This window comes from Labrus bergylta, chromosome 2, assembly GCF_963930695.1.
Source record: "Labrus bergylta chromosome 2, fLabBer1.1, whole genome shotgun sequence".
In the NCBI taxonomy this organism is placed as follows: Eukaryota; Metazoa; Chordata; class Actinopteri; order Labriformes; family Labridae; genus Labrus; species Labrus bergylta.
The window spans coordinates 28,652,614-28,666,500 of NC_089196.1; the positions used below are offsets into that span (position 1 = coordinate 28,652,614).

A 13,887-nucleotide genomic window follows, 5' to 3' on the forward strand; every position below is an offset into this window, starting at 1 on the left:
TCAGCAGCTCAGACTGCCACAAGAAATGTTTGTAAAAAATGATTTGTGAAGTGCAATTCAATTGTTCAATTTACAAATAGAAAAAATATTGTTTTTGGAGAGAGGTTATTTACACATTTAAAAATCAGATTTAAAAAAGAAAAGTTTACAAAACTGTCAAAACACAATATATCGTGTTTCTTTAGAATGAGACAATGGTGCCATATGACTGCTTTCTGATCCATTATTATCAGTGCCTGTTTATATAATGACCTGACGGGTGTTCTTCAAATATTGTTTTCTACTTAGAAACCAAGTCGACTGTGATGTGGTTAAGCGCTCTTCTGATCTCTTACTGTTCTCAAATGTTGTCTTGTTTATCATCATGTTTTTTGATTTTGTTCTTGTGAAGCAAAAGACAATTTTCCTCATTTTGGACAAATAAAAATATTTCTCTATTCTATTCCACACTGAGCTGCCACAGGGGGGCGCCACAGTCTCAGCTCACAGATCTCATTGACTGACAGTCTTTTACTTTTCTCTGTTTGTTATGTGTGTGTTTCAGAACGGGCAGCTGTGTAAGAACCAGCAGGCTTACTGTTACAACGGGAAGTGTCGGCACTATGACGGACAGTGTCAGGCCATATTCGGCTCCAGTATGTTACATCCTCCTGCGTGTTTAAACTCTAAACTCTGTCTGACTGCATGTTCCATGAAGCTTATGTTTCATCTGTTGTTTACTGTAAACAAGAAACTGACTGCTGCTTCTTTCACTCCGTCTCGGGTCAGATATATAATAAAGTTATGTGATAAGATGGTTCCTTACTAAAGTCACAAAGTAGTATTTTTACGTACACTCCTGTCTTCAGATTCTTTGAAGGACCAACCAGTAAGATGTGTAGTGAGTGAAATGATAAAGGTATCTTAGTATATGATCAGACATTAAGGAAACATGTTATGTTGAAGTGCTGGCTTCTCTGACAACAATGCAGCAGTCAGTATGTCCTCCTTCTAACTTTAGATTCTGCTCCTGAATGCTCTGGATTTGTTTGGACCAGAGAAGGTAGGCGCTTTTAAGGCACCCCCCACACGGCCGTTTTGGACGCCCCTCGGTTTCCCAGATATGAGAGCAGTTATCAGGTCAACAGGTGTTGCAGCGATGGAAGCGGGACAGAGAAGAGGTTCAGATAGAAGTGATTGTACCCGACCTAAAAAGCCTCTGCATGTTTCTAATAAGCTCCACGAGCAGAAACGTGCTCAGACTAGGATCAATATTGGAGATGCTTTTGAAAAATGGAGAGAGGTTAGAACGCAGAAAGATGTCAGAGTTACATTTTGCTCCTTTAAGATTAATGAACCACTTTTACTGTACATCCTGGGAGAGGCAAAGTGAGAGTATTTAGGAACATGAAGAGACAAAAATCAACGTGATCGGTTTAAATAAAACAGAATAACAGGGTCAATAAATAGGTTACCGCCACAAAATCTGTCTTTAAGAGCCTCTTTCTGTATATCTGAAGCATCTGGATGACGAGTTTGATGAATACATTTTGCTATATTGATGTACGACTGTTTTCATTGAGATGTTCAGGAAGTAACCCGAGTCCCTCTCCTCCTCCTCTTCCTCAGAGGCGAAGGCGGCTCCTGAAATCTGTTTTAAAGACGTCAACAGTAAAGGAGATCGCTTCGGCAACTGTGGCTACCACAACTACGGCTACAAGAAGTGTGAGAGCAGGTAACAAACACACACACACACACACACACACACACACGTTTGTTTTTTATATGTTTGGTTGCTGTATCCATACAGTGACTTTGTAGATGAGGTACACAGCAGGGTTGATAAAAAAAATTAATTATTTTGTGGCCATGAAATGATTCCTCAAACAGCTTTCCACAGCCTCCCAATCTGATCTGTATATTCACTTGGCACTGATGATATTACGCTTCTGCCTGTCTCCATAGAAACGCTCTGTGCGGGAAGCTGCAGTGCTCTAATGTTCAGGCGGTGACCGTGTTCGGCATCGAACCGTCGATCATCAGCACGCCGATCACCGGAGGCAAATGCTACGGAGTGGACTTCATGCTGGGATCAGACGTCCCCGATCCGGGCATGGTGAACGAGGGAACCAAGTGTGGAGACAACAAGGTGAGAAGGAGGAGAGGAAAGAAAAGAGGATGATAATAGAAAGAGATCAGAAGATATGTTGACGCTTGTTCTTCTTCTCTGGTGTTCAGGTCTGTATGAACTTTGAGTGTCGCAGCGCCGACATCCTGAACTACGACTGTGACGTAGAGAAGAAATGTAACGGACACGGGGTGAGACACGTTCACCTGTCTGTCTGTTTACCTGTTTGCCTCACTGTGAAGATAATCAGGACATCATAAACTAACCTGTGTGTGTGTGTGTGTGTGTGTGTGTGTGCGTGCGTGCGTGCGTGCGTGCGTGCGTGCGTGCGTGCGTGCGTGCGTGCGTGCGTGCGTGCGTGCGTGCGTGCGTGCGTGCGTGCGTGCGTGCGTCTGTCTGTCTGTCTGTCTGTCTCTCTCTCTGTCTCTCTCTCTGTCTCTCTCTCTGTCTCTCTCTCTGTCTGTCTCTCAGAGGTGTAACAGCAATAAGAACTGTCACTGTGACGACGGCTGGGAAGCTCCTTTCTGTGAGCTCAAAGGTTATGGTGGCAGCGTGGACAGCGGACCCACCTGGAACGGTAGCCTCCTCTCTATTTTTGTTTTTTTTAGATTTATTTTCAGGATTTTGTTGTTCAGGATAGAGTCGGAAGATCAGAGTGTGAGTGGGGAAAGATGAAGATATGTCAGACTTTAGGAGCGAGAGCCCTATAGCCTCAGTACATGGGGCGCCACCTTACCACTAGGCCATCAGGCCCCCCAATCCTCACCTGTTTATTGTAATAAAACTATTAATTACATTCTTATTGTTGATACTTATCTGACCACGTCAGACACATATTTTGCAATCTTTTGAAAGGTCACATATTCTGCAAAATAATATGCTATATGTTGTAGTAACGTTGTGTTTTGGTTGATTTGTTAGCTGTAATGTAAACTTTTTTTCCGTCCGTCCTCCACAGATAAGGACACGTCTCTCAGGGACGGTCTGTTGGTCTTCTTCTTCTTCATTCTTCCTCTGCTCGGTCTGGGCGCGTTTGCTTTCCTGCGCAGAAAAGAGCTGCTGCGGCGATTCGGAGTGAGCCGAAGGAAGAGATCGCAAGGATACCAGTGAGTTCACAAAGGAGACATGCTGGTGATCTTAACACCAGGACATGTTGTTTCAAAACACATTATTAACACAGTATTACTATGAGACTGTCAGAGCAGATTGTCAGACCTTAACAAATGTCCCCGTCAGACACACTTCCTTCTTCCCTCAGCGTCCCCTGCCCCTCCTGTCTCCATGCGTCCCCCGTCCCCCGCCCCTCCTGTCCTGTTTCACTTTCAGGTTTCTGTGAGGCAGAGTCAGCAGCAGACGAGTTCTAATAAGATCTGAAATCCAATTTCAAGTGACGATTGTCTAAAATGTATTCTATTCGATCCGTTTGTCTTTTTAGACCATAGAAAGTATTTTGTTTCTTGGTTCTCTCTCAGTTATAGACACAGTCGCTCTCCCCCCCTCGTGATGGGAGGGCTAACGGTTGGAGAGGGAGGGGCTCACTCGATTAAAATATGTGTGAAACACGTTGGAGCCTCTGAGTGAAACATAAACAAGCTGTAGGATATGCCGTCCACATGAACACAGAGCGGAGAAAAATAAATCCAGGGGGAGTTTGACTTTGCTCACTTTTCACTCCACAATAAATGTACAAAGGGTATATTTGATTTTTGTGATATTAATATCCAGAATGTCGCAGATTATGCCTTGAAGACGTGCTCATGGAAGTGAGGAAAGCTTACCAGTTTAATTTTGAAAATGCTGTTCATTACATGAGCTCTTATTTCCTTAATTTCCTGAGTTGAGGCAGTCGGCAGCAGCTGACAGCAGAGGCCGAGTCAGCTGTTTTTTTTTTTCTATTAATAATCATTTTAGACGGAGAGACAGCTGCTCTCACTGCTCTCTACTGTCCTCTGTGCTGCATTCAAGGACAACTTGTGTATCATGTGACCTTTGTGCTGGGTTCACTGACCCTCTGACCACTCCTATAAAACTGTCCTCCATGCTGCATTCAAGGACATCCTTACAATCTGCCCTAGAACTGTCCCTTGTGCTGCGTTCAAGGACACTTTGTCAGAAGCTTTAAAACTGACCCTTGTGCTGCATTCACTAACCCTCTGACAACTCCTAAAAAACATTCCTCTTCTTACAATCTGCTCTAGAACTGTCTCTGGTACTGCATTCAAGTACACTCTCACAACTGTTGAAAAACTGTCCCCCCTGTGCTGCATTCAAGGGCCCCATGAAAGCTGCTCTCACACTGTCCACTGTGCTATGTTCAGGGACACTCAAACTACCGACTGCTATGCTAAAACTGTCCCCTGTGCTGCGTTCAAATGCACTGTGATAGCAGTAAGACACTGAATTTTGCTTTAACCGACCTCGTGTCTAATAGGGCTGACGGTGCAGCTTCGGCCAATCCCAGCAGAGGACCGCCTCCAAGAGCGCAGCCTCCATCTGTTCCCCGGGGCAACGGAAACAACTATGTCAGAGACGGGGTGAGTTTACACTATACTGCGTGCGTGCGTGCGTGCGTGCGTGCGTGCGTGCGTGCGTGCGTGCGTGCGTGCGTGCGTGCGTGCGTGCGTGTGTGTCTGTGTGTGTGAACTAATCAGTATTAATAAGTCGTTACATCTTCTGCTCTCTCTCTGTTTGAAGAACCACACTCAGCTCCTGCCACCACAGGAGGTAAAAAAAAACACCTTTAATACTCGCTCTGTGAGAACACTTCTGTCACCTCTTCTACTAAAATCACCTTTAATAATACTACTGCAACTTTACTAAATAATGTGTCATCATACTGCTGCTGCTCTCTTCTGTGAAGTTTCTTTTATTTGAAGAGATTTTTTACACTTCATCTGTTTTTTTAATGGTTTTAAAAATATTCAGTTACTCAACGTGAGGAATAGACTTCACATCTTTGAGTTATTAGAAATCATTACTTTGTGTTGAATTAATAATGATCGTTAACAAAGAAAGTCTCATTACGGTGAGATAAGTTACACTATGGTTTGAAACAGTCCATCATACATGTAGATACAATAAAGAGAAATATAAAGTTACAGATGAAGAAGTGACAACACTTTTTATTTGTGTTTATTTGTGTGTGTTTATTTATGTGTGTTTATTTGTGTGTGTTTATTTGTGTGTGTTTTCAGGTGGTGGAGACCAGCAGGACCGCTCCGTCCTACTCTTTGAGGCCTCCTCCTCCTCCAGTGTAAGAACCGACTCCCCCCTGTGTATCTCACTGCTCTGATGCTGCAAACACTAACCGTAGGGTGCACTCACACTAGGCTCAGTTGCCCCCACCCTGCTTGATGTATGATTGTCCCCCCTCCCCGGCTCCTGTACCCACATTGCTCCATTGGCCTGAGTACTGTTACCACTTTATGTACATCATCACATCGTAGTAAGATAAGATATTCATCCCACAACGGAGAAATGTACATTGTTACAGCAGCAAAGAGTGAGGATTGCCAACAAAAACAACAGCTCTGTGTATTTTAAAACAGTGCCGTTGACCTTCGTTTGGCGCTGACTGCTCCACACAGAATTCCTACTTATTGTTACTTTATCAGGTGTGTGAATGTAGAGGAGACATTGGAGTTCATTGTTCACTTTTCTTTTTCTTTCAGAAAACCGAAACCTTCTGCTGCAGCCCAGCCTCTGGTGCCTCAAAGACCCGCCCCTGCTCCCCCTGTTTAACCAATGTGATGGGCCCCGCCCACCCACCACACCTGGGTGACACCCCCCCCCCCCTCCTCCCCCTCCTCTTCCTCCTATTCTTCTCCTCTTTTTACTCCACCTCAGTACCTACTCACTCAGTGCTGGTTATCTAGAATGAGCCAGGACATAATTCCTGGAGCCAAGACTGCCGGTCTAAGATCCAAACAACGCCACTGGACGGGGAAATCTACGCAAACAAACAGGAACACTGCGGCACTGAACTGAAGCAGCAACTGTTCTCTGCAGTCTGTCCTTTTTTTCTTTCTTTATTTGAAGTGCAAATCTCTGCGTCTACAGGCGACACAGTGACTACCTGTCACCAAACCAGCCAATCATATTTACAGAAGACATATTTACAGTGAAGCCCAAACGCAAAGAATGAATCAGCCTCAGACATGTTTTTATCTCTGCTGTGAAAAGATGTTTCATTTCACTCCCCCGTCCTCTTAATCAAAATACGACCAAGCCATTTATCTCACTGGCTCACCTGTGGGGGCAAACAGGAGTTAAAGGTGCACAGCCATAGCTAATGCTGGTTAGCTGCAACTTTCCCAAAATAACATTTTACTGTAAATGATCCACTATTGCTAGTTTGCTAACCAATAAGATTTTGTCAATGGAAATATAAACATGTCTCAAGGTAGCCAAATGCCTGGTCATCTAATTAGTGACGCGCATGAATGGATGAACGAGATTCCCACTGTCCCTACATACAGCCACAGCCAAGAGAAGAGCCCTGAGGTGGCTCTCGCTTCTGTTGTCATGCGCTCGGCCCAGCCCGGGCGTGACCCGCTCCAGGGAAAAGTGGCAGGTGGGGAGTTTGACTGGGGCGGTACACCCGTCAAAGGGTAACACAGGTGTCCCAAGGCGAGCTCAGGGAGGACAGAAACCTCCCCTGGAGCAGAAGGGCTTCATTCTCAGTATGAATACAGACCGTGAAAGCGAGGCTTCACGATCCTTCTGACTTTGTGGGTTTTAAGCAGGAGGTGTCAGAAAAAGTAACCACAGGGATAACTGGCTTGTGGCGTTCATAGTGACGTCTCTTTTGATCCTTCGATGTCGGCTCTTCCTGTCATTGTGAACCAGAATTCACCAAACGTTGGATCGTTCACCCACTGATAGGGAACGTGAGCTGGGCTAAAATCCAGCTGAAAGGGTTGTAAATATGTCAAGGCTAACTCAGCGCTGTAATGAACAAATGCATTCTGCTCAGAGGAGCTTCACTCTGATTGGCTGGTTTTAGGACAGAGGTCCCTGGAGGCGGGGCTTGCACACCTGTTTCTTACTTTCTTTCTTTCTGTCTCTGGATGAAAGCACTGGTGCCGTCTGATTGCACTTTCTTCTGCTCAGCACTGTCACAGGAATGTAACGCACCCCGGCTGCTGTGTGCGGGTGCGCTTGATCTCCATCACCTTGTTCGCCCCGGCACTCTCTCTCTCTCTCTCTTTCTGCAGAATTGTAAAAACACAGTATGCAACAACGTGTGAGTGCAGAACTCTCTCTGCTCTGGATCTGTGGTACTTTGATGCTTTTGGTTCTGCTGGCTGACGTCTCTGCAGGGAATGAACGCGCTCATCTCTTATTTTTTACCACAAAGAAACTCTCCCCTGAGAGACTTCAACACTGTTAAACCTTAATGATGTATCACCGGCCCACAGCTTTCATTAGAAGGTTGGTAAGAGGCCTTATGGGAAATATAGTAAATCAACTCAAGTAGGTCTGAGTTGCTGTTTTGCAGGTTTTGGTCGGCCTCTTTGCCACCAGGCTGGACGGAAATCCCCTGGGTACTTATGGGGGGTTGGGCGTTCAAATGATGTTTAAACTGCTGCTCTTAGAAGAAAATCTGTTACAGTGTTGAAGTGACTAAAGGTGGAAATGATCCGTTCAACTCTCAGCTACATGGAACATCTGCTCTAAAGTCCTGAAAGCATCCAGACTCTGCACACCAACGTGACCTGAATGTGAGAAACTGAACAAACTTCTCTAAACATGCACGAACATAGGATAGTACTTTATTGATCCCCAGAGGGGACATTCAGGCGTTGCAGCAGCACAGACAAGTAAGGTGACATTCAGGACGTTAAACTTCCCTCTTTGCTTGGCAACCAGCATCAAAGTCACTCGACACCAGGAGTGATCCAGGGATTTTTACTCACCAAGAAAACCAAATGTTTTTGTTGGACCTGGCTTCTTTTGCTGTTCATGGACTGTTAGCATTGCTAGCATTTTTAGCCAGTGAACAGCACCCTGCAGTTATTGAACCTGGATGCACTGCGTGTGAGAGGAGAACATCATGTTTTTTTGTTTTTTTTATCTCCTTTAGTATATTTTAAATTAGAGGTGTGGGGTGTTTTTTGCACAGAAATCATTGAACATGAGGAATCGACTGAGGATTTAAGTATCTTATAGGGCTAACTCTGTGCCATTTGATCATTTTCATGCCAAAAATTATAAATCAGTGTTTCCCCAACATTGTTATTCTTTAAAGAAAAGAGAACTCTGGAGGACAGACTGTTCGGTCTGAGGTTATTTAGAGACTGAGAGCAGCTGGGGCCGGAGCTCACAAGACATCTGACACAAGACTGACAAGAGCATCGAGTTACAGCCAGCCAAAGGTTTCTGCTGCTGCTGACGTTAAAGCCTGAATAAGTCTGGAGAAATTCCGCATTTTCCTTAAAATCAGCAAATCCCATGTGCAGATCAAACTAACACTGCTGTGGGCATTAAAGCTGAGAGCCACAGACGAGCGGTCAGACACCATTGAAAGATGTGAAGTCGTCAGAATTTGTGATACTCTGATATTTCTGATGTCTTTAAACGATACAATCTCAGTTATTTTAATGATTGATTTTATCAAAATGGACAGAAGCTTAAAAAATATACATATTTCATTGGACAGGTGCACAAAGGAGAGGAATCAATCCATTGAAAATTGCAGGAAAACTTTTGAACTCTGCCTAATCTAGACATTGTGCAGGAGGTTAGCTGCCATTTTTGATTATTTAAAACAAGAAATGAACCACTATTTGCTGCCTAGGACTTCTATTTTTGTTGCCGTGGTATTAAAAACAAGTTTTACTGGTATCGTATGAAAGATTAAAGTCCTGGTATCATGACAACTCTCACACATTCAACCTATAATTCAGTGGACTCCTTCTCTCAGGCAGGATCCAAAGAAAGTTCGGAGCACATGAATCACCTCATGCAAATTTTATTTGGCGCAAATTTCTTTGCACCATAATGCATTTGCCTCTCTGCTCCAGGACTTTCTTTGGCTCCTGCCCGTGTGAAGGAGTCCACTGAATTATATTTAAAATGTCTAAGGTCCCTCTCTTTAGAGCACCGACCTCCATTTGTGGAGCAGCTGAAGCGCAGGAGTTTCCTTCTACATTACTCACACGATGTTGTTTGGGTCTGCACATAAGATTCGTTTTTAACAATATATAAAATATTGCCAGACTGCTCCTTTACACTGCAGATGTCTCGTTTGTATTCAGCTAATGGTTTGAAGGTGGAAGATAACTTGTGAGGAAACCGACTCCACAGCAGAGATGCCCTGAGTTCAGTCTGTCAGGCAGGAGGCCGCAAACTACAGGTAGATAAGGATGTACAACATGGATGTATTATTAAGATCTGGATATGACACAAACGATCAGGTTTGTGTTAACGGGGCACTCTGGTCTCGGGTACGTCTTGCTCTCGATTAGTGTGGTCTTGACTATAACACTACATCCATGTTGTGAAAACAGCCTGAGAGGTCAAACTCAGGGCAGGAAAGTCAGGATTAAAAGGAAACCTCCAGATTGCAGATATATTTATGCTCAACCTGTGTGTACTGTATGTGTACCACGGCATGTCTGATTGATAGACAGGCGTTGCCATGGTTACACAGAGAATCTCATCACCTTTTTCTATTTTAATAAATGATTTTATATAGGATTTTTGTTTTATCTTTTTTTTTCTTTGCAAATGTAAACATGTTATCTGTGGTAACGCAAAAAACCTTTCAACAGAATTGAATTATTAAATATTGCTGTGTCATGTGAAACCTCGTACGGCTGATTCATTCTTTTGATGAAGAGACTTTGACCTTTTACTGCATTACATATATCTGACCGCTTTAGTTTCTCAAGAATTCAGATTCAACCTCGGGCTTTAGCGGATCCCAGCTGTCATTGGGCAAGAGGCGGGGTACCAGTCAATCACAGGACTGACATATAGAGACAGACAACCAGCCACACTCACATTCACACGGGCAATTTAGAGACACCAGTTAACCTTACAAGCATGTCTTTGGACTGTGGGAGGAAGCCGGAGTACCTGGAGAAGACCCACGCATGCACAGGGAGAACATGCAAACTCCACACAGAAAGGCTCCTGTCTGAGTTGGATTCGAACCAGGAACCTCCTACTTCTCCATGTAAAAAACACAACCCCATTTCCCCCAATATCACAGAAATGTCCCTGCCCTCAGATTGAGTGAGAAAGTCCCAAACCTTTAGTTTCAGTCACAATGACTTATCCAGTCAGTCTTGGAGGTTTGAACTTCAATTTTCGTGTTGCTGCTTATTAGCTGGCTGCTCACAGAATCTTTATTAGATATTTATCCTGCACAAAGAGTGAGCTGCAATGTTGCCTCGATACATAGCCAAGTTGAGAAAGAAAAATCACTCACAACAAAAAAATTTTGCATTGCATGTTTCACCTCCTGCAAGGCTGAATTACTCTGTGCTTCCAGAAGATGTGAAAATGGTCGGTCTTAACTCCATGATCACAAAAACTATGACGTGCTAATTTAACTCTGATATGATACAAATAAAGATACTATCTTTTGCGCAAAAGATAATAACTTGGGACTTCAGGGGGCTCCGTACAAATAGGATAATGATGTGGTGAAAAGAAAGTAGGCCTATATAGTTTACACCCCCCCCCCATGTTCTATCCTGAAATCTAGGTTTTTCCATGATTACCACAGAGGGCTGCATACTAAGTTCCCAGAGTTAATTGAGCTTTCTGTTCTGACTAAAGCACATTCCAAATATATTAAGATGTCTGTTTTCCCGTAAAGTGAAAGAAACCCATTTTAAAATGATTCACCAGATTTATCCAACTGCTGCATTTCTCAACAAAAGGCTTAATTTTGATGTGAACCCTTGTGCTTTAGAGCACTTGTTTGTATTCTGTCCTGTGTCTCAAAGATGTTGGGTCGACATTAGAAGTTGGTTGTCGCTAAAAAATTAATGATATTCCATCTTTTGATACTTATAGTATTCTCTATTTTCTGGATAATTTAAACCCTTCAATTACTGACATGGTAAATGTTATTTTACTCATGAGTAAATATCATATTCAGTGTAGTAAGTGGAGAAACAGCAAACCTTCCTTTGACTGGTTCATAAATGATTTAAAATATTTTTTCTTATCTTTGAAAAAAATGAAATCTAGCAGGATTGCTAAAAAGATTTAGTGCTGACTTATCAAAATTCTTGCTATTATTTCTGGCCCTTGTTGAATTTTTTTTTGTCCTTGCTCCAGTTTGTTGTCTGCTTACATTTGCCTGATGTTTACTTTTGGAAATTTTTATTATTATTATTATTTTATTTTTATTGTTTTATATATATAATCCCCCCTAATCTTGATTCATGTTTGAATTAACTTGTTCCCGTGTAAAAACAAACAAAAAAACAAAAAAAAAAACCCTCATGTTCTTTGCGTCATGACGTCGCTGCTGCGTCACTTCCACCCAGGCCTCACGTCCACGCTCCGCACCCCGAGCTGTCATCATTTTACCGGGAGAGACGAAGGGCATCCTGGATACCCGGCCGAGAGGGGAGCCGCTGTAACTCGTTTATCGAGGTCAGTAACCAGGACTTTATTATCTCGTAGCATCTGAATGTCAACAGAGAACATGTTTGATGTGCTGTTTATCACGTAGGCTCGATCACAGCTTCAGATTTAAGAGAAGAAAAAAATCAGTGTTGAGGAATTTTTGAGAGACAAAACCTGTTAGCATGTTAGCTGCGTGCTAACTGACAAACAGATCATCTGTCAGAGCAGCGAAATGATGCTTTACTCAATATAAGACATAAACATGGTGTTAACATTTAAACTGGTGTTTGAGTTAACTCAATACGCAGTCATATAGCTGCAAGTAAAACGCGCTGATGGTCACTAATAGAGTCAGATGTAGAAGCTAACCGGCTAATTACATAACTGCTTAGCAATTAGCTAACTATATATCCAGTTGGTGCAGGGTGAGCTCTCACAATCTGAGGCGCTTTCGTTTGTTTTATAACATTTTAAACATTTACAGAACGTCATTGTACCATGTTTTGATGAAGCAGCGAGTACATTTCAGGAACTCATGACTCGTGAAAGGACAAAGTGACGGACACGTAGCGTAGCCAATGACAAAGCTTTGGTAGTCCTATGTCCGGGCGGGGTTTCCCTCGGAGAGCCAATCAGGAGGCTGATCGAGCAGGTGGTGGGCGTGTTCAGGCCGGGGTGCGGGAAGGACTATGGCAGGCAGGGAGTGGGGACCCAACAAGGTCAAAACACAGACGCAGAAGCTCCAGCTGAGACAGAAGAAGAAGTCCAAGCAGCCTGGAAATAACTTCTATTATATTTTTGATATTTAACTAAAAATATTCTGAAATTATTTTCTAAACTTTTTTTTTTTTTTTTTTTTACATTCTTTATTTATTAAATGTCGTGTACACTGTTATTTAAAGTCATGCTTCTCACACATATAGGCCCGAATAACACACATGCACAAACAGGACCTGTGCACAGGCATTGATGAAGAGAAGTCAGAGTTGGGCTGCTTCACAGGGAGCGCACCAGAGCTGTTTGGGGTTCGGTGCCTTGCTCAAGGGCACCTAGGCAGTACTCAGGAAATCACTTTGCACCTCTTCCGTTACCAGACTAACTTCCTACTTGGTCCGCATGGTGACCCACTGGTACCCTACAGATCCTACAGACTGAGCTACTGCCGCCCCGCCATATCAGAATTGAACTCTGATATGTTGCAAATAAAAATCTAACCAGTTTAGTTTCTTGTTGATTACCAAACATTGCAGGCAACTCATGCACACTGTCTAAATTGCACAAAAACATTGGCCACCATTAGTTTTCTTGCTATTTCAATGCACTCATTCCTCTCCTACGCACATGTCTTGTGTAGTTATTTTTAAGTACGTCCCGTCATTAGAATAACAAGGATCGTTTTAAAGCAGTATTGACATTTTGACAGCCTTACCCCTTAATGTGTTTCCTGCGTTAGTCTCCTTGAGGTACAGATTGAGCGTAAATCAGACAATACGTTGAAAAGGGAGAAACAGTTGGCAGGTTCTCAGACTGCAGACAAACACTGTGACCTCAAGTGTGAGTCTGCCTGATACTGTTTGAGCAAGCTGTAGCTAAAATATCAGTAATTCTACCTTGTAAGGTGTATTGTCATTAGTACTAATTCTGAATATTTATATTCATGGACAAGAGAAAGTATAAAACATTGCCATATAACAAATAAAATACTTTGATCGCCTGCTGGTCACTGGAGGAAAATAGACTGCGTGTGTTCCCCTTTCTCTGCATGTTCTCTGTTATATTCATGTACTAATAAACTAACGTCACAAGCCTTGTGAGGGGAAGGGGAATGTATCACGCACAGTCATCAAATGCAAAGTCATTTGCCAAACCAGAATATCTCTTAAAATATTTACATGATGTGTTTTTTGTAAAAGCCTTGCAGCGTTAGGATTTTCCCAACCTCAATGTGTTACATCACAAAAGTTTCATGCAAACTCCATTTTAAAAAAAAAATAAAAAAAAAATGGAAAAACACAAGAGGTTTTACTTGTCATGCATACAGAATCTACAAGCAAATCTGATCAGCCTGAGGTATCGGAAAGCAGCGGTAAAGTTAATCCAGACAGTTCCTGGTGAAAGCTGCCGTGTGTCTCCATGTTGATGTTATGAACCCACACAGCAGTGTTATCTTATCTGTAAGGGCTAATGTT

At 42.9% G+C, this 13,887-nt stretch overlaps 2 protein-coding genes across 6 annotated transcripts in view; both read left to right on the forward strand.

The window, feature by feature from the left end:
- Nucleotides 1-9,917, forward strand: part of adam9a (ADAM metallopeptidase domain 9a) — a 41,008-nt gene extending 31,091 nt beyond the window's left edge. Inside the window, exons 15-24 of one of the 2 annotated variants that reach the window (XM_065950993.1) lie at nt 545-635; nt 1,609-1,714; nt 1,945-2,128; nt 2,218-2,298; nt 2,579-2,684; nt 3,066-3,213; nt 4,539-4,641; nt 4,802-4,831; nt 5,302-5,360; nt 5,779-9,917. In XM_065950993.1, the coding sequence (XP_065807065.1) occupies nt 545-635; nt 1,609-1,714; nt 1,945-2,128; nt 2,218-2,298; nt 2,579-2,684; nt 3,066-3,213; nt 4,539-4,641; nt 4,802-4,831; nt 5,302-5,360; nt 5,779-5,848 (978 nt within the window). In that variant the 3' untranslated portion in view covers nt 5,849-9,917. The remainder of the gene's footprint in view (nt 1-544; nt 636-1,608; nt 1,715-1,944; nt 2,129-2,217; nt 2,299-2,578; nt 2,685-3,065; nt 3,214-4,538; nt 4,642-4,801; nt 4,832-5,301; nt 5,361-5,778) is intronic. The other variant, XM_065950999.1, reaches the window with a different exon arrangement.
- A 1,670-nt stretch (nt 9,918-11,587) lies between these two features.
- ogdha (oxoglutarate dehydrogenase a) overlaps nt 11,588-13,887 on the forward strand; it is a 29,542-nt gene continuing 27,242 nt past the window's right edge. For all 4 annotated transcript variants that reach the window (XM_065951015.1, XM_065951006.1, XM_065951008.1 and 1 more), the window contains exon 1: nt 11,588-11,725. The gene's annotated coding sequence lies outside the window, so the exon portion shown is untranslated. The remainder of the gene's footprint in view (nt 11,726-13,887) is intronic.